Consider the following 25,016-nt stretch of genomic DNA (forward strand, 5'->3'; position numbering starts at 1 on the left):
CGCTCTACTGCCATCCATGGATGCGCACACATACTGCCATTTTTTGCAGTTGGTGGAGATTTTCACCATTTGAACTGATTAAAAATGCCCTTTATAGAGCACACCCACAGGCTAAAAGCAGACTTCTTTTTTCAGTTGTTTATGGTAAAGCAATGTGGAGTAGATTTTGTTGCATCACTATAAAAACACCTACACAGCATACATGTATGTAGAGGTCCCACAGTACAGCCACAGTATGTATTACAAATATGCATCCAAGCATGTGACAAGGCAGATAAGATTACTGATGGAAGTGTATGCACTCAGAACATAAATAGCAGAGGCCAAGACACAAGCAGGGTAAAAGAGAAATGCATGATAGGAGGGCACTTCTTCTCATTGCCACGGGGCCCAATAGAAACAGCAGGAAGAGGGAGAAAGTGAGGGGAGTTAAAAGCCAAATAAAATTCATGGTGAAAGAGAACAAAAGAGAGCGACAGAGAATTGCAGATAATGACACAGCAGAGTTCCAGAGAAAATGAAGCTGGCCAATTATTAGAGTGGAAATTATGAGGAATGAAATGGCTGTGAAAATTAATCAAAAAGGATTAAATTAATACAGGTTAAATGGCTGACTTCCTCTCGAGCTAATATTTAATGAAAGCTTGTTCTGCCAACGGACTCTGTGATTAGACAGTTGAGTGGCAGAACCTGGAATTCTTTGAGGTGTGGCAGATTGTCCTCATCATTTTCATTATTTGCATCCTTTATTTTGGGATAAGGCTTTAGAAAAGGATGGCATTTGACCTGTACTGTGTGCAGTGAATTTCAAAGAGTTCCATAACACTCTACTACCATATGGTTAAAGCATGTTACCAACAGTGAACTGTGATTTTAGAAGGCGTTCAAAATACAAGAAGAAATATTCAAAGGTAAGAACATCTGAGAGCAGCTGTGATGTAGGAGTTTCTATTATTGCCTCAGTCATCATTTAACCTACAGGCACAGCATCTAGTTAAAAAAAAAAAAAAAAGCATTTGGCTTAAATGATCTCTTTGCTCTGTGAGAAAAAAAAACAGTGTGCTGCCAAGAAAAAATGACAAACTCACACTGAGTAAGGAAAATTAAAAGGACTGAAATAAATCAAGGCTTTCCTTTTAGTTGCAACACCGCGAGATGAGCAAAGCAACAGTCACACTGAAGGATGTGACGCTGAGCAAAGCAACTCAAACATAGTCATCATTGTCACCTAAGGACACACACACACACACACACACACACACACACACACACACACACACACACACACACACACACACACACACACACACACACACTATATTGTAAAAGTTACATGTCCCAATATCGTGTACTATTTTTTACAGTGAATAATGCTTAAAAATTTATAAATTATATAAAGATAACATTCTGCTTTGATGTAAATGTATTTTAGAATCCAAATTCAGGAAATGTTCTATTATATGGATTTGTCTCATTGAAAGTCTCACTACTTTATTCGATCTCTGTCACAGCTGTTACAATGGGTTTCTAGAATCAGCAAAATGTTGAACAGTTTGATATTAACTTTGACTACCACCATTATACGTATTAAGATCTCAGTGATGCTGTTCAGTGGTCTGTCCAGTAATTTGGATTTCATATCAAATTTGAGAAATGGCACAGCAAACAGAAACTGCTTCACGTCCCCTGGAACAGAGGATTATTAATTTCAAATGCTGGATGTGTTTATTTAAAGATCAAAAGTACATGTTTTCAGTATTTTGAGAGAAATAACAGGTTTCTAATTGTGAGTAATCAAGTTATTTCAGGAAGGCTGTTTATTTCAGAATGGCACGCCAAAGAAAAAAGAACATTCGGTTATCATCAGAAAGCAACACAGAGAAATAGTTGAATTGCCCCTGATATCACTAATGAGTTACACCGTGTGTCTTCTATATAGTGATGAGGAACAGTTTGACTTTGGAATAAAGAAGCGTGAAACCTTGTTGCTTGTCTTTTAAACTCTGCCAGGAATTGCTGTAAAGGTTGAAGACATAAGTTTACTGGTTGTGTGGAGGGAGGCTAGAGAATGCATTAAGCGAACCACAGTCATCTGTCCACACGTTTCAGCATTTATATGTTGCCCTGATTGTGCAGGACATATTTTTGGGCATGTAATAACTACGAAGCCAGACTTTACAAACTGGAGCGATCAATGAAAATTTCATAAAGACAGTAGTTTGTAGTAAAGGATTTCTCGTTCTAAACCTTTGTTAATTATCTAGTTTGTTTCATGTACAATTCAAACTCAATATGTCTGAATCCATGTTTGAGTCTTTACTGCCACCATGTGAATATATGAATTACTGCATTCTGTGTTTTAGAGGAAATGTTCCTGTGAATGTTCCTCCCTACATGAAGCAAGTGAGCAAGAATCCTTAAATGTACCCAGTTTCAGCATCATTGATATTAAGTTATAATAAAATGCAATTGAACTAAAATGCAACTATGATATAAATCATAAATTGTCAAGAAATTTTACATTATACTCCAGATATTATACAGAAACTACTGATGGTTTGGAGCTTTATAGACCTATAGTCAGATATTAAATCTACATTTTCTGACAATCCATGTATCTGTCGAGGCAGGGTAAACCACTGTGGACAGGTCATTAGTCCGTCACAGAGTGAACATAAGCACAGACTTGAAACAGGGATATTCTCACAGTAGGACACGAGTGCTATGCTCAATATATAACACTATCTCAATATATAAGATGAATTTCAAGTTGACACAATTAAATTTTCTGATTTAAATTATACACTGATGTAACTGTACTAAAAAAACAGAAGCAGTGTGTATGCTTGTGTGTGCGTGCCCTTGTTGGACATGGAAAAATGTCACTCTAAACATTTCTGCCATGTTCACCTTTGTATCTCCTTGAAGCTTTCCCCTCAGATCCAGTGAATGACAGCCACAGGCTTTCATTCATAAGTGTCAGACAGCTTTCAGTCTCCTTTCCATTTGCAACCACATGATGGCAGTCTTGTTCCAAAATTTAAAATAAGGAAACGACAGTGGCAAGGCTGTTGTGGGAGCTCGCAGGTGAGCTGAGGAGGGATGACATTTTTTGGATAGGATTCAGAAAGCTGTCTCCTCTCATATCACTTCAGAGTACACCCCACACAGAGGAGCCTAGATCACTCACCCAGGGTGACTGGGGTGGGGAGGGCCGCCCATCCATTGCTGACTAACTGAATAAGTCAGCAGACCAGGAAGAAAGCAGGAAAGGGAGATGACCTGGCCGTTTTGTCTGAGGACTGTTCTGTCATCATTATGCATGGCTGTTTAGGACATAAAATGACACCGCCAGTGGAGCAGTATCTGCCTAGAAATTCAAGCGAGAGGCTTCAAGGGGAAATTTGAGACATCCTCTAATTTCCATACGGCTTTATACCTCATTCGATATAGCCCATAGCTGGGGAAGCGGGTGGAAAATGCAGGCAGCTATAATTTGGAGACAGACTACTTTCATAAGGTCCATCTTGACTTCAGAACACGTCTCACATCTGTCATGAAATAAGCAGAAATCAGTCTTGAGACGAGGTCCCTGAGGTGAAACGATACCAAAACAGGCTGTTGGAATGATATCTGACACTGGCTTACCTGCAGTGATTGTGTTGAAAGCTGTAGCCAGATGGATTACAGCGATACAACAATAGTACAACTGAAGCACTCAGGAAGTAACATTTAATCCTCCTTTGTTGAAGGAAATAATGCCACAACATCCAGGTAAGGCTTACTTGTGGGTTTTAAATCCCAAGTGTATTGAGCGCTATGATACACTTCAAACTGCAATTTTGCCATTTATGTCAATTCAGACTTTGTTCAAATGTATCTCCATGTACTGTAAAATGGCATTTTAATCATATTATGGTATTTTATATAGTTAGTATCAAGCCAAAACTGCAGGTCAATATGACAATGTGGTTATACTAAGTAGAGTGGTGAGATACTTTAAATTGGGCAGTTGTAGGAAGAAGAATGATTGATGAGCAGTCCTCACCAGCATTAATAGCTCACCACCTGCGTGAGTCCTCAGGAGCCCCTTGCAAACCTTTAGTTTAGCCACCCAGGCTTCAAAATCGTCAGTCTTCTGTTAAAGCGATGTGATGAGACTACAGGACAGCGTACTCTACTGAGGATGCTACTCAGGTGCCCTGGTCACTTTTACGTCACGTAACATAAGGCACAGATCAGCCAACCAGAGTCAGCCCAATTGAGGATCTCTTCCCACCTCGGAAATGTGTGCACAAACACACATTTTCACAAACATGCACCAAGATGCGAGCCATGAAAGAAAAAACAAAAAACAAAAGTCAGTGAATGGGAGTGAAAGTGAAAAGAATGGATACATGCATGCAAAACAGGGCTGGCAGGAACAGAGCAGAGGCTGATTGGGAGGGGATGAGACGTACAGGCAGCCAATGCGCAGCTCTGCATCTTGAGGACGAGAGAGGGGAGAGAGAGAGAGAGAGAGTGATAAGGGGCGAGTGAGGAAGTGAGAGGGAATGAGAGAGAGAGGGAGGGAGGGAGGGAGGGGGTGAAGCTGAAGCAGTCACTCTGAGAGGAAAGGCTCCAGTGTGATGCTTTTGGATGTGAGCTGCTCTCCTCTAGCCGGTCTCTGTCCATCCCTTTGACTGAGCCGGTGGTGTGTGGGTCAGTTCACTACTCTTTACCAGCTCTGGGCGCTCTGCTGCTGCTCACGCTGAGGCACGACCTCACTGGTCTGTTTCCTGCCGAGACTGTCTGGAGCAGAGTGGGCTTGACCGGAGCCGAGGTCTCGAGTAGGGCAGGGAAGGGGTGGCTTTTAGGCCATTTGTGCCGGGGCCCCACTGGAAGCAAATATGAGCGTTCCTATGCTAAAGATCGGGGCAGTGCTCAGCACCATGGCTATGGTGACCAACTGGATGTCTCAGACTCTTCCTTCCCTGGTGGGACTCAATGGGACTGCCGTCTCCAGAGGGGGCACCTCAGAAAGGATTGTCAGTGTGCGTATGACTTTATTTGCTCTCTTCAAAGTGTGTGAATGTGAGTGTGCAATGTGTTTTTGTGACGATGCTCTCAGGAGTGTAGGAAAGTGAGAATGTGCCAGAGTAGATGAATGAAAGAAAGTGAGGAAACGGTGTGATAACAGCATTGAATTATAGTGTCCTCACTTTTTTAACTACAGCTATACGAGGACTGTTTTCAAAGGAGATGTACAGATGGACGTCTTTACTCTATTATCAAGAGGGATGATGGATGCGCATATGCATGTGAGAGCAATGTTTTAACCAAGCGTGAAGGATGTGCATGTTGGTGTGAGAGTTGCATTAAGGATAATGACGCTGCGTTGTGGGCTTGTGGTTGTGAGTGGTAGTGAGATGAAGCGAGCACAGTGTGGACGTCTGTGGTAAATCATATGTTTTTGCCAAGATGATGGGAAGGAGAAAGCCGTTCTGAGTGATGTTCGGGCTGATCCCATCTGTCAGTCACCTCCAGGGTGGGAGGATAGCAGTCAGATTCAGAGGTGATGAAGAAGGCTGAGAGGTTGAGACAGTTTTGAGTATGTCTTGTTCCTGCTCTAGTCTTTAACATCTCAACTGTTCTAACTTCACAGTGCAAGTTAAGACATGAACAGTGGTGTGAATGTTTTCTTTTTTTATATATATAAAATATGGTACAAGCGTCTATTATAGGGACAATATTTTGTCACATGTTACATTGCACAGACACGAATGAAAGTTGTTTTTATCTCTTATTGTGCTGACTCGGGGAAAGACAGACAATAAACCAAACAAATTACACACTTTGTGACTCATCATTAGATAATGATTGTTGTTGCCTTGAACCCGAGTGTTTTCATCGAGTGCTCTCCATAAACAAAATGTACTGATCTGAATCAAAAAAAATGTGAATGTCCCAAGACATCTACAGCCATCTGGATGAGTGTGCTTGCATGCATGTGTGCACATATCTTTGTGTGAATGTTTATATCTTAACATACTTATACTTAGGCATTCTGATCTCAGGGGAAATGTCCATCTGTTTGAAGAGTTTTTTATTTATCATGGTTTGTTAAAGCACCAATTCCCTACTTCATGTCTCCTTAATGTGATGCTGATCTGTCAGGTTGATTTTGTTTTTCTTCTTTGAAGGAAAAAAGAGATTTGTTTAGTGATGTCTTTGTGAAAATGTCACACAGCCTTAACGTATCCTCCCTCCAATGCCTTCATTCATATGAAAATGAGGCCACTTTAGTACAATATTGAACTGCACCATTGATAATTCCAATTTAAAATGTGTTTTCAAAATTGACAACATTAAACTGTTTAATCCCATTGAACACTCACTTTCTCCCTGGAGGGGTATATCTTTTAATTTTCTATGACTGTATATCCTGTTTAGGGTCAAAGGCAAAAATTCTGTTGCCTCATTTATTCTCTATTAACTCATTCGAAATGAGACTTGTGACTTGAAGCTATGTAATTTACATTTCAAAAGACTGGGTATAATAAAATATTATAAATAGTTATGAGTGGATATTTTGTTTGGAGGCCACCCTCATTCACTACCATTAAAGAAAAAAAATGCTGCTATTGAACTTCATTTCATCAAAGTTTAATCAAAACTGATGAGGCAGTTTGAAGCTGCCAGGAATTATTACAGTGTTACAGTCTGTTGTGATGGGAAATGTCTTTGCTCTGAGATGGGAATAATCTCTCGTCTTAGACAATGGCACTGAATAAAACTTTAATGTAAACCTCGCTTCAAAGTGCCATCACTATTAATGAGACATTTTCCTGTGATGATCTTGGAAGCAGTCATGACTCACAAACTGTTTGGAGCTCTAATCAAAGACTATTTAGCTCTTTCTTGTGACACTCTGGTGCTAGCCCGCCACTGGCTATTGCTCGCCTGCTCCCCACCCTGGCACCCATGCATGCTGCGTTCCATATTCTCCCAGCTCAGAGCTATTTTCAAATCTGCTTCACTTGCTGTCTGTGCCCGTCTTCTAACCATCTGATCCAAGAGCACAGATGACTGAGTTTATGTGTTCCTCTCTGCCATGGCACTAAGCACAACACTGCCTGCATGCTTGTACACATCTGGAGAGTGCAAAACCATGTTCCTTAATGAGTTGAAGAGACACGGGAACTACAACACTTACGTGGAGCTGATTTTTTATATACAGTGTGGTCAAGACAAGACAAAGCTGCCAAGCTGTAAACATAACATGACTCGGATAAAACAAACAAAAAAACCTTTCTTTTATATGTCAAAACAAAACTATACAGTGTGAATGCATTTATTTTATTCAGTTGTACATATAGAGATCTCCGGTTCAGATGCTGATGCTATTCTGTTTGATCAGTGATTCCCAACCTTGAGGCCAGGACCCGTTGGGGTGAAGGGGCACCTGGGATCGCTTTCTAGTATCAGAAAACAGACCAGGAAAACTGATGAGTGACTTTGAAGGCTCCTTCCTTTATGCATCTATGAGAGTGGGTGTGTCAAATAGTGTTTGGTTTCATTGTAATGTTTGGAAAATCAGATACCAGAAAGGGAGTTCACTGAATATAGGGAATCTAAGAAGCACTTCAGGGGAAACTGTCAAGGAACCACTATCAACTGAAATTTACTTAACACTTAAAAATATATTCTACATTCTACATAAATTCCCTTTATGTTTCATTTGTATAAGTCTGTCTTAGAACATTTTTTTAATTTCCCACAACTTTGCATTTGACTTCTGAAATAATTGCCAACAATTTCACAAAATAACTTTTTACGCATTTTTACAAAGCACTCTGAGGAGGTTGTGAATTTTTGTCTTTGTGTGGCAGGAAATCTGATTGAAGTGCTATTCCTCAAGTGGAAGTGGAATGTCTGCCAGGCGACTTAAAGTCTGGGACAAAGAAAGAGGAAAATGAGAATTCATTTTGTAGAAAGTAATTTATCAAGAAGAAATGTTAAGCTTAAATATATTGTGAGATGTTGGTTGTTTGTGTATTATCTGTGTAATCTGGTCAGTTTGATGATGAGAAAATGAGCTGTGTGTTTCATATATTTGGAAAAAAAAAAAAAAGGACAAGAACAAGCTTGACTGACACAAATGGGATAAAAACAGGGGTTGTCAAAGATTTAAACCCTGCTGTGATGTGATCTAAGATTAAAGGAGAAACTCTGTCAAGACAGGAAATGTCTCAAGAAGATATCCTCTGATACTTGCAGAGCAGTCAATGAGCCGAACACTAAAGTCAGTAACTATTGCTGCATTCGTTTATTTCTTTTAAATAACTTCAACTGAGTGTGCGCAAGATGAACATGCATAAATCATAAACTCCTTGTATCTACATAATACTGCATAGGAAGATAGCGCAGCATTGTGTGTGTGTGTGCGTGCGTGCGTGTGCGTGTGATGATGCTTCCTTTGAAATCTAAAATAAGAAAGCTGTGAGGCGCATGAGTGAATTAAAAATTCCCACCATCAAAGAAAAGTAAGGACAACAAATTGCAGCGTACCAAGAGGCGGAAGTGAGAATGTGAATGGGGTCACCAGGCCTCTGTCTGTCAGGATGTCAGACTGTAAACTTAATCACATCCACTGTTCCATCTAATAAAGTAGATTGTAAAGATTGCTCCTCAGCTATGGATTAAAGATTAAATACAGCTGGAAATCGTGTTTATTGTGTTGCTTTCAAATAGGATTTATTTGGCTTGTGAATCTGACAGGTGTCTTTTAAAGCTTGGCCACTGTAATCTCATTTTAAACTGCTTTGTACAATAACTTATTATGCAATAGCCTGTACACAAAGCCGTATTGATTCCAGACTGGGAAGTCAAGCTTTTAGCAAGCTTCATTTGTCTTCATGAGTGTCATTTCAACCTGCTGAACCCAAGCCTGGATCAGTGCTGCCTCTTTAAAATGCAATCTGATGAGCACATAATTCACACAATTCTGTGATCCAAATTTCCACCAATGAAGCTCCGCCTGTGTTATAACAGTTTATACAGTGTTTTCTCACACGCGCCACCCTGGCACTCACTCGACTCTCTTCTCTGTTTATCACCGAACGTGATAGAGCGTTCTTGTGCCGATGTAACAGCGGCGCTGATGCCAAACACTTGTCACAAGGGCACCTGGCATGGCGCTAGCAAGCAGCCCCAAAAAGCATGAAATGTGAGCTCCTTGCTCGTTGTTGAATACTGGTGAGAGTCTTTTTTTTCCTTTTAATTCAAAACTGAGCACCCACCTCCACTTGGGGGGGGGGGGGACAACAAACGCATACATCCACCCAACCCCACTGTCATTCGAGAGAGATCTGAATTGGAAAAAGTAAGCCACAGATGGAAGGTGAGCAGGACACCGCTCAGAGGAGTGGCAGCCACGGGAGTGATGGAGTGGGAGAGAGTGAAAGTCAGCAGGGAAGGAAAGGGAGGCAGCAGGGAGAGGGGCATGATGAGTTTATGAGTCATATTATTGACTGGCAACCATGCTGTGCTGATTGTGGTAATCGGTTTTCCTTGGGAGCGAAAAAGAAGCAGGGACTTTGCTGGGAGTCTTCATTGAGTTTTATTTTAAAGGCCAGCAGCTGGCTTGTGCATAGAGGATTGGCCGATTGTTCATTTTAAAATGTGCCGGTGTGTATTTGCTTGTCTATTCGTATGTATTCACGTACAGCAATGAGGAACAATGAGATCTGATTTCTTAGCCATAATATAGATGAACTGAGCTCTGTGCAGCAGAAACAGATGTTAACTGGGGACAAGTGCTAAGGAAAGTTAATGTCTGGCAAAAACACCATGCTGCAGAGAGAGAGTGAAAGTTACATAAATAAAGCTGGCATTGACGGACAGAAATGGGAGCCAGACAAATTACATAGCCGGCACTTCTTATATTGTTAACCTGACTTTCAGACTAACTCTCCTTGGTGTTTCACATTATCATTTCCCATCTCTAAATCATTGTTCTTACAGTTCTCCTGCTCCTACACAGTCCAACTTCAGTACCGTTGCAGTTTCAGCAGATGTGATGCTCTGCCTTGTGCAGTGGTCAGTTCTCTCCTGTGTCTCAGGTCTTGTGCCTGTTTGCCTCTTCCGCCTGCTGCTTATGAAAGTTATAATAGACTTCTCGTCATGCTCATAAAGAAGAGAGCTGCAGATTTATGATCTCATTTAACTCTGGCTTCACCGCAGCCAGCTCCAGGCCCAGTTTAATGAAACGCCAAAGGAAGTCCATCCTGCAAGTCAACATTTGCACCACCAGCCCAAATGTCTAATTGAATAAGCCCCCTGAACTTTGTTAATCACTGAAACCACAAGGCGCTGTGCTGTGGAGAATCACTCTGATCATCACACAAGTCAGGCAATAAGTGGATATTATGTTCTTTGTAAACTGCAAATGCACCCATACTGTAAGTTATCCACAGCAGTGACCTGATATTGTACACAGCATATAGAAAACACATCAGAACAGCATTTCTGTTTCATCTCTCTCAGCAATGATTCAAGTCGTCAATCAGCACTGCAACTGGGCATTAATAGGACAGCGCTAGAGGAAATTAGAGATGTTTTTTCTCCTCCCTGTCAGCCTTTCCAAAACCACAGGGTTTCCTCTTTGCCTGAGTGTATCAGTAACTCCTACTTTAATCAGTTTTCTTCGGGGAGAATGGAAGGTTGTGGTTGGAAGCTATGCCAGAAGCTGATGGTGAGGATTCATATCATGCTATCAAATGTGATGCCATGGGAGGACAGAGAACCCCGGGGCGGGACGAAAGGGGCAAGCCAAAAATCTCAGAGTCATTTTCATTTTAGTCAGTGCACCCTATTGATTTTTCCTTACGCGTGCCCTCTGTGGTTTCCTGTTGTTTTCATTGCTGCTGTTATCTTCCTTAATGTGCTTTTGCATGGCGGCCATGTGACAGCTTCAAATCTGGTGCTTAACTATATTCTATATTACCCTTCACATCTAATGGGGGAATTTCTGGGACAGTGAACTCAACACCTTCTCGGTGCTGAAACCAGTGACTGTGTCTTGGAGGGGAGGATTATCCCCTCCTAAACCTGAAGTGCCCTCAGCTTGCCACCACTGATAGTATGATAATGATTATAGTACAGGTTATGTTATTGTCCCTAACCAGGCATAAGAGTCTAATGCACTGTCTGCCCACTGTGCTATATCTCTATACTACTCTATTCCACCCTGCATATACTGAGCTTTTTTGGATTACACTGGATATTGAGAAATGTGTTTTTGCCACAGCTAATGAAATAACTGATAGACTAACAATCCTAAATGGACCAGTGTCAATGACCCATTCTTTATTGCGGAAAGACAACTTAATCATTTTTTTAGATTAATGCAACAGTGTTCCAAAACATATTCAAGTTTACTACAATCACTCTGAGAGATCATTGGCTCATGAGCTTTAATATATAGATCTCCGTGCAGCTGACTTAAGACAGAAAGCGCCAGGGCAAAGCAAATTTGCATTTCAGAATTACCTCTTCCCTCCTGCTCTCTAAACCGCCACTGTGATGAGAATGGGGAAGTTAGTACAAAATGGATAGGTGGGTGGTAATGAAATTGGAACCGATTCGAATCAGCTCTTAATTCAAGCCCGGCATTTATGAAACATTAATGAAGAGAGGGGAAGATGTGTTGCTGTGAACGCTCCCTGGCTCAGGATAAGCAGAGGAAGAGCCCCAGCATGGGCTTAAACATGTTTGAAAATGAAGATAGTACTATAATGGAGATGCCATGTCTCCAATATCACTGCAGAATTTAGCCCCTTTGTACTGCACATTAAAGTGTCATTACTAAAAAGAAAAGTCACGCCGACACCAACTGTCTCCCTTTGAAGCACATAGAAACATAAAAGATTAATGCACACTTCTGCAATCATTCGCAACAATCTTTTCAAACCTAAAAATTAGTATCTGGTGCGTGGGCAGACCACCCCCGCATGTATGGATATGAGATAATTTAATTGAAAGCTGCACGGTATTGTCGCATTGACTAACTTAAGTGGATTCTGCAGTTTGAAGCCAACTTCCACCTGTTAACACGGCAGGGTATCAACTGTAATGAGAAGCTATTGTGTCCTGCTGTGGCTTTGCTTACTGTAGCATCTCACACACATCCACGGAATTAAAGCAGGTGTTTCATATGATCTCTTGTTCTGTAATGTCTTGTTCAACTGCAGGAATTTGAAGAGAAAAACAAACGCACTGAGGCTACTTCAATAGTGTATGTTGCTTATCAGTGGCGGTCAAAATGCATGAATTATTAAATATACACTCACCCATCATTTAATTAGGTACACAGTCCAATGAAAGACAGTACAACAGCTCTGTAATTGATTGTGTTTTTAAAAAATGTATTATATTTAATTCGGCTTGGAATCATCTCAGAAGTTTTACGTTTTCAATACATGTTTATTTTTGAAATGACATTGAAGTTTTTGCACTACATAGAAGAGACATCTCCCAATATGTTGCAGGACAGTCACAGATCCTTGAAATGAACAATAGGCTCAATTCAAATCTCAATTGTGAACATCATTACCATTGCATAGGCAGAATGTGCGGTTGAGCTAATGGAATGAATCACATAAGACTGTATCGAATGAAGTGGCCAGTCGGGGGATATATGCGTCAGCTGATATGTACAGAAATACACTGGCATGCTGACAGAAATACACAAATCGACACAAATGAGCAGTCACCCACACGTACACTACAGCAAATCAGAAATCTTGACAGCTGAGTGAAATGCAGGCAGTGGAACAGACAGAAAAATAAGCCCCACCTTTCTGCCCCCAGGCAATAGCAGAATGAACAGAGGCCATTGAGAGAAACAGGAGAAAGCTCTGCAGTGAAAGCTGCTTATTTTGTGCCATCTCAACTCCAACTGCTGCTACTGTAGGCCTCTGTTGTCTCTTCACCTATCAGCCTTCTGATCTATGATTGCCTCAAAGAGGGAAGACGTATGATAAGAAAGGTGCTGAATGACAGAAAAACTGGGCAAGTCAGTGCAGATATTGTACAAAGACTCATAAATCTGCTGCAATATAGGAAATAAGACATATTCCGCACAGTCATTCACACCAGCGTAGACATTCAGTCATATTGAAATATTACTTATGTATGTACATTACACTGAAGGAATCGTCAATTAAATTTCCATGCATTTGTCTGAGAATTTCATGAGTCTACTTGATATGCATGGAATATGAGAATACATAAACTCAAATAAAAACGTCTAATTAATGTCATTACTGAGAATGTGAGTGAAAATGTTAAATGATATCCAAGTCCTGTCAGCCACAATTCAATTTGGAGTAAGTCCGTTTTCAGACTCACTCATTCGGAGGCTGTGAGTGGAGATCTGGGGCGGAAAAGGGGAGAGGGGATGGAGTGTCGAGGGAGCGGCAGGAGTGACAAGATGTGACAGTGAGCACATTGGCTCGCAGGGTGGCTGCTGCTTTACACTCCAATCACACAGTCCCCTTGTTCCCTAAGACATTTTAATCGGATCCCCCACCCCAAACCAAGGAGACGAAAGCGCTGCACAACACTGCTCATAAGGAAAGCAGGGCGGAGCTACAGGAATTTATTTCCAGACTTTTCCTTCCACTTAGGAAAAAGGCTCCTTAATTTCATGACTCAAATGGCTGTTCTTTCTCTCATTACATTGTACTTCATATGCTGACTGTGTGTAAATGCAGTGTGAATGAACGGATCGCCACAGCCCAGGCTTTATGCATACACTGAGCGCTTGTATATGTGTATGTGGTTGCAGGCACGCAGCACTACTTCTGATTGGATTAGTCAGACAGAGACATCCATCCTTTTAGCCTCAGCCCCTCCTCCACTGGTAACGGACTGCATTATTGATCCTGAACAGCTCCATTTCCTTTCTGTGTCCAAACTTATTAGATGCTCCACTTTCACACAGCCTGGCCCAGTCCCACCTTCTTACTCTCTTTTTGTAATCCTAATGTTTGTCACGTTTGTCTTTGTCTTTCTGCTTCTCAGTCAAGCTCTTCTCTGTCAAGTTGCTGTGTTTTCGAAGTCTCTGTGTCTATGCTCTTGTCTCATCTTCATCTACACCCATTTTCTGTTTTCACCCAGTCCTTTATCCATTTTTATTGCCTTTGTTCCATCTCTCTCCGTTGGCATCTTTACTACGACAAGCAGCATCTCTGTCAACCTCTGACTTCTCTGTTGCTCCCCAGTTAATGCTGAAATTAGACAACAACTGATTTGGAGGAGTGGGTGCATCACCTGCCATTATTCGCCTTTGTTAAGGAGTACATTTTGACAGAGTTGCAAAGAGAACAATAATGCAATGGAGAATTTATGACTCCACAGCTAAGTTACGGTGACAGAATGGGTGCAACTAATCATCATATAGATTGTATCAAAGAAGTATTTTCTCTTATAAACACTTTCCACAACTCTTTCAAGAATTAGATGAATCTATTGGTTTAGAAATGTTGTCTGAGAATGCAAGACTAACTGATGATGTGTGCTGGCAGAATGAAATATCTCGTCTGCACTTATGCATTTTGAAAAGCCGTGTGGTTGCACAGTAGATAAACAACAGCAGACAGAATCAAGCCATCTTTCCATAGTCTAAGATATACGTCTCTCTCTGTTCCACCAGGCTCTTTACCCAAGTCCAGAGGAAGGCTGGCAGATCTACAGCTCGGCACAGGACGCAGATGGGAAGTGTATCTGCACCGTGGTTGCACCAGCCCAGAACATGTGTAACCGCGACCCACGCAGCAGGCAGCTCCGCCAGCTCATGGAGAAGGTGACAGCTGTCAATACATTTCGCTCACTTTTAGACACGACTGTTCCCCACACACACAAACACAAACTGCCACACTGTGCTCGTGTCTGGCGCCGTCTGTCACATGCAGGCTGCTGAAGTGAACAGTCTTCTTTTACCTCACAGTGAATCAGTCAAGCAAATAAATGTGACGTTCACAGGATTAGTTTTGAGCAGCACAGTTTGTTAAAGTGAATAAATAATGAAGTGGATTTATAAGAGAAGTTACCTCTTTATGGGCCATGTATCTTTAAAATTACTCATACATTTATGACAATTTAAAGAAACTTTTTTTTTTAGTGTAACACATTATGTTAGAGAACTTAGTGGGCTTTAACAACACTTTTAAAAAAGTGCTCATGAAGAAGAACCCCAACTTTAAGTTGCTTAATGGCTCTTGATTCACTGGGCAACCAAGCTTGGCATTAATTGTTTTATTTCTTTTGTATACTCAAAAGTGTAGATTCAGTTAAAAAGAAAAAAGAAACCGTGTGGATGAACAAAAAGTGAGTGCCTGGAAGCCAACAAGTAGAATAAAGGACATGAGACAAGAGGGGACTGACAATGATGTGGTCTTATGAGGAGAGATGGGCATAATTCAGATGCTGTATAGGCGCTGAGGCCCTTATGGATCAATGAGACACCTGAATTCCCATACTGCATTCATTCTCATTGAAGTTTCTCTTTCCCCCCTGACAGTTTCTGTCTGCTGCTGTTTCATGCAGAAGTTCATACAGATAAAATCTCTGCTCATACACACTTTAAAAGAAGTGCCGGCAGAGTCCCACAAAAAAGGTTCAGTCTGACAGAGTAACAGATGGAATTGACAGACAAAGCTATTCACAGAAAATGACTCAGATAACCTCGATCCGTGAAATGCATGCACATGCACACATAGACACACATACGATACGGATATATAATTCATGTTTTTTTGTGTGTGTGACTGCCTTTTAGTGTTCCGAATACTTGTGTCTGCAAGTCTTATGAGTGTGCAGATTCAAACCTAGAGACAGCATGATAAATGTTTATTACAAGTTGTAAATTTGAGTGGTTTTTAGTACTAATAGTGCTCTTCAAACAGCCCACAATGAGTTTATGTTTGATTAGGTCTTCATTTACAAAAAAACTGATACACTTTCAGGCAACAAGTCCACTATACAAAAATTCAACCTTTTTTTTTTGTATTGTTTTGACTTGTCTGTTAATTCTACTGGAAAGTATTATTTATTTGCATTTGATTCAGTTTTAACTGATCATGCTACTGTGCTTTCTTAGCTCACACACTTGTGTCTCAAAGAGTTTGTTGTCCAACATAGAGGACATGATTTCACCTGGACACAGGTGAAAGCTAAAAGTCAAACTAATATGGCTGACTCGGTGTATATGTGCAGATATTTGGCTGCCCTTTTGAACCCAGTGCATGTGGCAAACCAGTTTAAATAGACCAGATCTGCAAATCCTCTCGTTGACACAAAAAAGTCAATAATACACCAACAATGTCACTTTGGCGCTGTGCTCAAAGAAAACTAACCTTGTTCATAAACCTTGATGCAGCTCTGTGAAGACCATTCAAAGCAAAACTGCCCTACAAGAATCGTACTGCACTCACTCAGAACACTTTTCACCTCTGCCTGACTGATTGAGTTGAGATGAAAATGAGATAAAATGAGTTTGGAAGGCAAAGCCAGGCCATATACAGGCCAACAAATCAGGATTCAGTGCAGTGAATCATCACAGTGGACATCAAGCAGATGCATCTGCAACTGTTCGGAACTGTAGGACAGTGAGGATGAGAAGGGAGAAGGATGCTATGTGGCCAAAGCAAAGTGTGAAATGCTTGTGTTTGCGGATCAGTCACAACAGCTCAGCAGATTGAGCCATTCCAACTGCCATCCGAGCATTGGAGGGTAGTCGCACTGCCTTTGTTTGGACTCCAGGCAGCAGGGACGTTTTACTCTTATTCCTCCAACTATTCCATATGTACTGCTATCAAACAAGTTTAAGAAGAAACTATTTTCTGTCCAAATATTCCGTACCCGCTTGATGAAGCATGTGGGAGATAAGCTGGGTGTAGAAAACTGACTGGACACAAAGTAGTTGAGTGGGCTGTCAGAGAGTAGGCATGTCGGGCATTTGGTGCAAAACAGACTTCATGCCAAACTGTGACCTTTCAGAGTTAGGTCTGTTTTTGTTTTTGTTCGGAGTGCTATGAATGTTTTGTGCGCTTGAAGTTTTGACGGCACACGTCTGTGCAGGCGGGCGTCTGTTTGTGTGGGTAGTTGGACATATTTACACGTGAGCCTCCTATATGCACGTTAGCGCTGTAACATTTGTCGACATTCGCTTGATTCCTGGCCCGTTCAGTGCAATGTGCAGGAGATGAGGGGGCGTACGAAGCAGTAGGCTGGTTATGCAGCAACGGAGTGGGAAGAGAAGAGTGAGCAAGCAGAGTACTTCGTAAAAATTAAACATAGTGCAAACAGAGTCCACTGAGAACCAAATTCAATAAACACCTACCTAATAGCACGTTTACTTTTCCACGGGGTTCACTCTGTTACAGTCAGTATGGAACCATTTGTGTACACGGTCATAATTCTAATAAAGGCACACTTTTCTTATTTTACAACTGTGGTGTATTTGTAAGCTATGCACCAATTAACAACCTGTTGACTTCTATTCATTCTTCTGATCCATGAAAGAATTGATTATTTGTTAATAGATTTAATGTAGCAGCGTGGATTGTATTCCTCTCCTGCTCTCCACTACCCAATATATGCTATGGCAGATTTGGTAGAGGGGCTTTCATTTCCCCTTAGTCCCTTCTTTACGCCCAGTTTGAAAAGATATCATTTTTTATATGAATTGGAATATTGCAATGAAGAAATGCAATAGACAGATGCCTTAAGGGCAATACATTTTTCCCATACTTGAATATCCCTGTGGAGCTGCAACTAATCACATACATATGAGAGTCTGGAGTTTATTGAAGGTCAAACGCACTGACTGACCAACACATCCACAGCTCAGGGCCCGGACTTTTTCTACTTAGAGGAACCTAGAAATGGATTTTGGATTTATTTTTTTCAGGAACTATGAGACAAAAAGAAGAAAAGTACTCATAAACAAACCATACCCTTCCCCCAAAAAAAGCAGTGTAGATATTTTTGATACAAGTTGCTCAGGTTCATCTGTTTTCCTTTTTCAAAAGACATTTTTGGGAAATATATATCAACTCTTTATATGCAAGATGCAATTTAAAATAGAAAATGAAAGGGGCCAGACTGAATATTCGCTGCCTATTATGTCAAAGCAGTAAACAATCAGTGACTCGTATTACAGCCGGCTGCAAAGTATCATGTTTGTTTTGGTGCGTCTGCCGATTTCAACTTAAACACAGTGACAATTTATTCATTCATTTGTTTGGTGAGATTTGTTTATAACAAGCATCATTAGTAAAGAAGTGATTGTGTGTTTGGTTGCATGCATGTGACAGGTTCAGAACATTAGCCAATCGATGGAGGTGCTGGACCTTCGAACATACAGAGATCTACAGTATGTGAGGAACACGGAGAGTTTAATGAAAGTGGTGGACGGGAAGCTGAAGGTAGCGTCTGAAAATCCCCGGAGCCTCAATCCAAAGGGCTTTCAGGTAAATTGTTTGTATTGTTTTCTGCATGGCAGTCTTTGTCAAATGAATGCTCATGGTGTTGATGTAGCACTTCTTGCCACACTTGTTCCAATGCATTGCAATCTATTTCGCCCTTCACACGCAATAAAATTATATGACTCACAATTGCCTGCTGCATATACATAGACGCGAATACTACATTCCAGTACTATGTGAGTTTTTGACTTACACACTGAGGAATTCATTGTGAATACGCACACTCCTGAATTATTAAATTCCTGAAGCTCAATGAAGTGGTTTTTTTTTTCATTTCCTTTTATTCGCCCTCTCTCCCTTCCCATCTGCTATATACACTTAACATTCTTTTGTCTGCTTTCAGATAACAGGCACATATATTCATATTTGTCCATACCGTATCTCTGTACAAGTTAGAGTATAGCTGCCATTACCACTGGGCCTTTTGTCTTCCTGTCAGCAGCCTGTCTCTCCGAGGCTTTCTCCACATTTCTCACAGATATTAGATGGGCCATAAAATTGTTTGATTAAAAGATGCCCCGATAAATGCTAAGTGTGCTTTACTGCTCGGCTCACGCTTCAGCACAGGGACAACTATTGAATGGCTATATGTTTTCCCTTCACGGTGTTTCATGAAGGCCATTCCAATTAAGCGTTTATGAAATTATCCAGCCTGAAATGAGTGAAAGATGCAGAATGAATAGTATTTTGGTTCCACATTTGATGCATGGGAATCAGTGTAAAAAAGTAGGATTTGACCAGAGCCGGTTGGCTGATGAATGCGTGCAGCTTAAAGTTGCCGATGGCAGAGCGTGGGAGATTAACGAGAGTGAATTTTCGTGGCTTGAAAAAGTGAAAATGAGATTTATGATGTGGCGCCACAGGGGTGAGAGCTGCTCCATCATCAGATTTACGATAAACCTTAACAAGGAGGAAACAGCCCCTCCTGTGGCGACCACACTCTATTGATACACCTATTTCTCTCTTGAGCTCGGAACCTTCCATGCCGGCAGCTTAGTTCTCCTGCAATCCCATCTATGGACACATTGTTCTTTTCTCTTCTAAATACAACAGTGAGGCATTGCCCAAGTTTACAACTTGCAGGTCGTGCTTGAGACTGTAGGTGAAATTTAATCGCCTGAAACAGATGACAGCAAATAGACTTCAGGCCAAATTGAAAGTTATGTCTTAATCAAATGGCTTTCACATCAACACAGAACAGTCGAGGGAAATACATCTATAGTTACAGATGAAACTTGGTGGAAACCTTTTCCAGGAGCCAAAAAGTGAAAAAGATAAATAAAAAAAATTAAACACATCTAAAATTGTTCCCTAACAGAGACAAAGTGTGATGTAAATACAAGGAAACCTGAAATGCGAGGAGTCCATTTCTTAAAATATTAAGAAGTTGGAAAAAACCCAAAACCCTCCAAGCTACATAATTGGAGGAAGACTGCCAAATTGTCCAGATTGAGACAAAACCAGAAATGGCCCCAGGAGATTGAGTTGCTGCCTCCTCTGTGCATGATTTCCTCCACTGACCAGCACAGTCAGCCTCCTCTTCTGTCCTCATTATTCTCACTACCCATGCGTTTTGCCATGTCTCCTTCCCTGTGATAACTATCTAGGAGTTGAAAGACAAGGTGACCCAGCTGCTCCCCCTGCTGCCAGTGCTGGAACAATACAAGACTGATGCCAAGATGATCTTGCGTCTCCGGGAGGAGGTGAGGAATCTGTCCTTGGTGCTCATGGCTATCCAAGAGGAGATGGGGGCCTACGATTACGAGGAGCTGCGCCAGAGAGTTCTGCTACTGGAGACCAGGCTCCACTCCTGTATGCAAAAACTAGGTATACAAAATCTATGCTGATTAATTTGGGTGGTTGGATGTGTGGTTATCTACTTATTTATATCTCAAATGCATTATCCTGTTTAAACAACTGGAAGTTTTGGCAGCTGCACTGCAGAAAGAATTAATGAGTGAACATTGGTGATCTTAAGTTAAAGTTGCATCTCATGACTTTTTTATCTGCATGAATTAGGAAACAATAGCTCAAGAAGTCTAAATTAATACTGTAACTTATTTCTTTTATGTAATATGTTAAAATGCATGATTTTACAAACATGTAAGCTGATGACCTAAGAGGAGAAGCAGCATTTAGCTCATTACTTCCTTAATCTACAAGGATTAAAAAAAGTCTTCACAAACATTTAGGCCTTTTTCTTAGCACCACGTGTGTTTTAAAGAATCATTCCAATTTCTATCAGAAAACATAAAGCCAAGTGTGATAGAATATCGTGTGTGTGTGTGTGTGTGTGTGTGTGTGTGTGTGTGTGTGTGTGTGTGTGTGTGTGTGTGTGTGTGTGTGTGTGTGTGTGTGTGTGTGTGTGTGTGTGTGTGTGTGTGTGTGTGTGTGTGTGTGTGTGTGTGTGTGTGTGTGTGTGTGTGTGTGTGTGTGTGTCCTCTTGAGTAAATAGATAAACATTTCTTTTTACCTCTTTGGCTCCTTTGCCCTCCAGGATGTGGGAAGCTAACCGGCGTCAGTAATCCCATCACAGTGCGTGCGTCAGGCTCGAGGTTCGGCTCCTGGATGACAGACACAATGATACCCAGCTCAGACAACAGAGTGAGTTTCTCAAGCTCTATTCAACATGTTGTTTTGCAACAAATGGGATATTTTGTTACCAACTATTACTGAAGTCTATCAGCTACTCATTAAAAAAAGGCAACACCCCCCCACAGCAGAGTTATCACAGTGTTCCAGTGACTGATCGACTGTTTTGCCTGAGCAGGACTTCTCATGAGCCCTCGAGGAGCAGAGACAGAGAGAAAGAGGAATGCAAAGCTGAGTCACTGATGAATAGCATCTTTTCACTCCACCCTGTCTTCCTCTGTCACTGCAACTGCTGCTGATTGATCACTTTATCATCACTGGAGGAATGAATGAGTTGTTTGGGCTAAACTTTTCTAAATCACCTGGGTAATTACAAAGAGACTGCTGAAATGCTTTGGACCTGGCTGACATAGTAATGGCTAAAGCTGATTAGGCTTGACGTGCAGTTTCATATGGGCAGCCACAGTGGAAGTGGGCAAAGGAAATGCACACAAGAGGGGAATGAAGTGATGAAAATGTGTGATGTGTAGTGAATGGGGACATGGTGTTGCTGGAGAGGTTGAAGAATGGATGATTAGTCATCTGAAGAGAAGAATTGAAACTGATGAAGTTGAAGAGGAGAGATGAGGTTGGTCTTTGGCCTCTTTGCAATGACTCATAACAGTCTAAATAGGCATTGCTGACAGGAAAGGTCAGTTTCTGTGATTGAAGGGCCTGATCTTTGCCTTTAATCACTTGACATGCTGCAATCATGTTAGACTTCGTGGATCAATCTCTCATTGCATTAATAAAGAGATACATCAGCAGCGTCACATCACCATCCACAGCAATCATTATAATCATATTTAGGAAATGCCATTGTCGCTCATGAGCCAAACAGATGAGAGAAGAAACTTGGTCTGGAGCTCAAACTTGGCTCGGCTCCCACTGAGCTCTAGGGACTTATTTAGCAAGCACAGGAGAAACAATGCCTAATGCTCCATAATCTCCCCTCGTCCATAATTCAACTGCTGTACCTCTCGACACCCTCGACTCCTCCCATACCCTTCCCCTCGCCTCTCTGCAATCGGAAAATGCTTATTCCACACCTGAGAGGGAGGCGAGAGTGGGACAAGAGGGAAAACAGGAGAAAAATGATGAGAAGAGAATCAGAAAGAGAGCTGCATCTTAGCAAAGCACTCTTTTTTTATGTTAAGGGCATAATAAATATCGAAGCCAACTGCAGTTTAATTGAATGAATTAAAAGCTGAACTGTGCCTCAGCGGAAGCACTGAGGGAATGAGAAGGAGACACAGCCAGTGAGGGGCCATGTCAGTGGAGAGATCCGCTGAGAGTGCTTGAGGAAAAAGATAGAGTTGCTAAATGGATTGATTTTCTGTAAATGTGGACTGGAAAGGGCAGGGAGCACAAGCAGTGGTTGACTGCAAAGCACAGGCAACATCTTCACTCCCACATACAGGAGAGATCAATAGCCCTACACACACACGCAATCGAGTATGCACATTTTCATGAGGGGGTACATGCACACACAAACAAGTACAGATTTACCACAGCGTGGACATGCACGCGCACATCTTTAGCTTGCCCTGGTCCTTACCACAAGCAATAATGAAGCATCACTCAGTGTTTTTTTGAAGAAAGGCATGCAAGATGGGCCACAACAACTTCCCCTATGACCGTCAGATCTTCTCATTATATCCTTCAGTTTGACCTGTCTTCCTACTGGGATTTATTTTTCTTTTTTTATCCCCCCCCCCCACAGGTGTGGTCCATGGATGGTTACTTCAAGGGGCGGCGTGTCCTGGAATACCGCACAATGAATGATTTCATGAAGGGCCAGAACTTTGTGCAGCACCTGCTGCCACACCCCTGGGCTGGCACCGGTCATGTCGTCTTCAACGGCTCATTGTACTACAACAAGTACCAGAGCAACATTATCATCAAGTACCACTTCCGTTCTCGAAGTGTGCTGGTGCAGCGCAGCCTGAGTGGGGCTGGCTATAATAACACCTTTCCATACTCCTGGGGAGGCTCCTCTGACATCGATCTGATGGCAGATGAGAACGGCCTCTGGGCTGTTTACACCACCATCCCCAATGCTGGGAACATTGTCATCAGCCGCCTGGAGCCCCAGAGTCTGGAGGTGCTGCAGACTTGGGATACAGGCTTTCCCAAGCGCAGTGCAGGAGAATCTTTTATGATCTGTGGCACACTATATGTCACCAACTCCCACCTGGCTGGTGCCAAGATCTATTTTGCCTACTACACCAACACATCAAGCTATGAGTACACAGACATTCCATTTCATAATCAATATTCTCACATCTCCATGATGGACTATAACCCCAGGGAGAGGGTCCTGTACACCTGGAATAATGGACACCAGGTGTTGTACAACGTCACACTGTTCCAGGTCATCAAGACTTCTGGGGACTGAAGCTGAACCTTCAGACTGATCAACTCAAAAAAATGCTGTGATTATTGTTTAGAGCTGGGTGGAGGTGGGTACATACTGTGGGAGGTGTGGGTTGGGAACTTCAGTGTTTGGGGCATAGGATTCGATTTTTTAAGACAATTTCGACCTTCATAGAGTGCTATTCACATTCTCAAAAAACACTGACAGTCGAGTCAGTAAAGATACAAAGACTGAGAGCTTCTCTTTTTTTCCTTCTGTAATGAGTAAGCATGGTTCTTTTTATTTGTGATGAAAAATAAATATCCTCTTTACCATTTATCACCTCGTATGGCATCCTAACTTTAAATCAAGCTTTTCTGTATACTGGAGAGTGGCCTAATGATTTTGTATGAAAAACTATGTAAAGTCATGGCTTCAAACTCTGAAAGCATCAACAGATAAAGCCTTTCTTTTGGAGCTGGAATTATGTCACATCACAGCAGAAGGTTTCTTGGTTCAAACGTGCTGGAATGTTCGACTTGAGTGGGTTTCATCCTGGTGCTCAAACTAAATCCCTCAATCCAAAGTCCTGCTGGTTGAGTTATTTAATCACTCAAAATTATCCAAAGGTGTGAATATGTGTGTGAGTGTTTCTCGCCTCGTGATGGACGGGCAACCTGTCAAGCGTGCCCTGATGGTACTTTGTCTTTCACTCAATGTCAGCTGGGATAGGTTCTAACTCAACATCCTGAGACTGAATGAACTATAGAAGCTGATGTGTAGGTCACGAATGAGAATACAAAAATATTGTCTCATTTCACTGAAATCTCACTGAACTTAGATTATATCAATGTTGTAACCAATCTACAATAATTAATATACTAGAATAACTATATCTATCTTTCCAGTAGTCAGTAGCTATTAGTTTTACAACCAAAGGCTTTACATGATGTGGTGACAGCATATGTAAACTGAAAAGGCAATCTCTAGGTCTGAAAGAAACCTATTGATTTAAAGCTTTCCATTCATTTCTTTTCCCCACCTTGAAAAGCCAGGTATATGGTTCTGAGCATTCTGGGTCATAAAACTGTGTGCTGTCAAATACTGAGACAGTGCTGTATTTAACGGCAACAGGCCTCACTTACATTTGATTTGGCCAAGGTGAATCTAAAGTGAAAGCAAAATTTCAGACGTAAAGAAGAAGTGGTGGTACCAGGGGTCGGGAATAGCTTGGCAGGAATGCGAGACACAATGTAAAAGGTGTTTACATCTGAGCAGAGACATGACGCTTTGCAGTTATTGTTGCTTGTCAAGCTCCAATCTGCTTTAATTGTGTTAGTCACATAGTTTCTCTCGAGTGCTTTCTGCAGAGAGACACTCAAACAAAAAGCACACAGCGGGGAAACCGCTCACGGGTAAATTCTTAAACTGCAAACTTTTTATTGCATCTTTTTCAATATTTACTATTGAAAATATTTCTGTGGCCAGATTGGCAT

The 25,016-nt window shown here is 41.5% G+C and overlaps 1 protein-coding gene across 2 annotated transcripts in view; it reads left to right on the forward strand.

Moving 5' to 3' along the window:
* The window catches only part of olfm2a (olfactomedin 2a), a 41,986-nt gene extending 17,984 nt beyond the window's left edge, over positions 1-24,002 (forward strand). The window contains exons 1-6 of one of the 2 annotated variants that reach the window (XM_080486937.1): positions 4,608-5,033; positions 14,699-14,848; positions 18,363-18,518; positions 20,141-20,360; positions 21,031-21,137; positions 22,888-23,858. In XM_080486937.1, coding sequence (XP_080343063.1) covers positions 4,890-5,033; positions 14,699-14,848; positions 18,363-18,518; positions 20,141-20,360; positions 21,031-21,137; positions 22,888-23,562 — 1,452 coding nt within the window. In that variant the 5' untranslated portion in view covers positions 4,608-4,889 and the 3' untranslated portion in view covers positions 23,563-23,858. Of the gene's footprint in view, positions 1-4,607; positions 5,034-14,698; positions 14,849-18,362; positions 18,519-20,140; positions 20,361-21,030; positions 21,138-22,887 lie in introns of those variants that run through there. The other variant, XM_080486938.1, reaches the window with a different exon arrangement.
* The last annotated feature ends 1,014 nt before the right edge of the window (positions 24,003-25,016 follow it).

This window comes from Lipophrys pholis (assembly GCF_963383615.2).
Source record: "Lipophrys pholis genome assembly, chromosome: 19".
NCBI lineage: Eukaryota > Metazoa > Chordata > Actinopteri > Blenniiformes > Blenniidae > Lipophrys > Lipophrys pholis.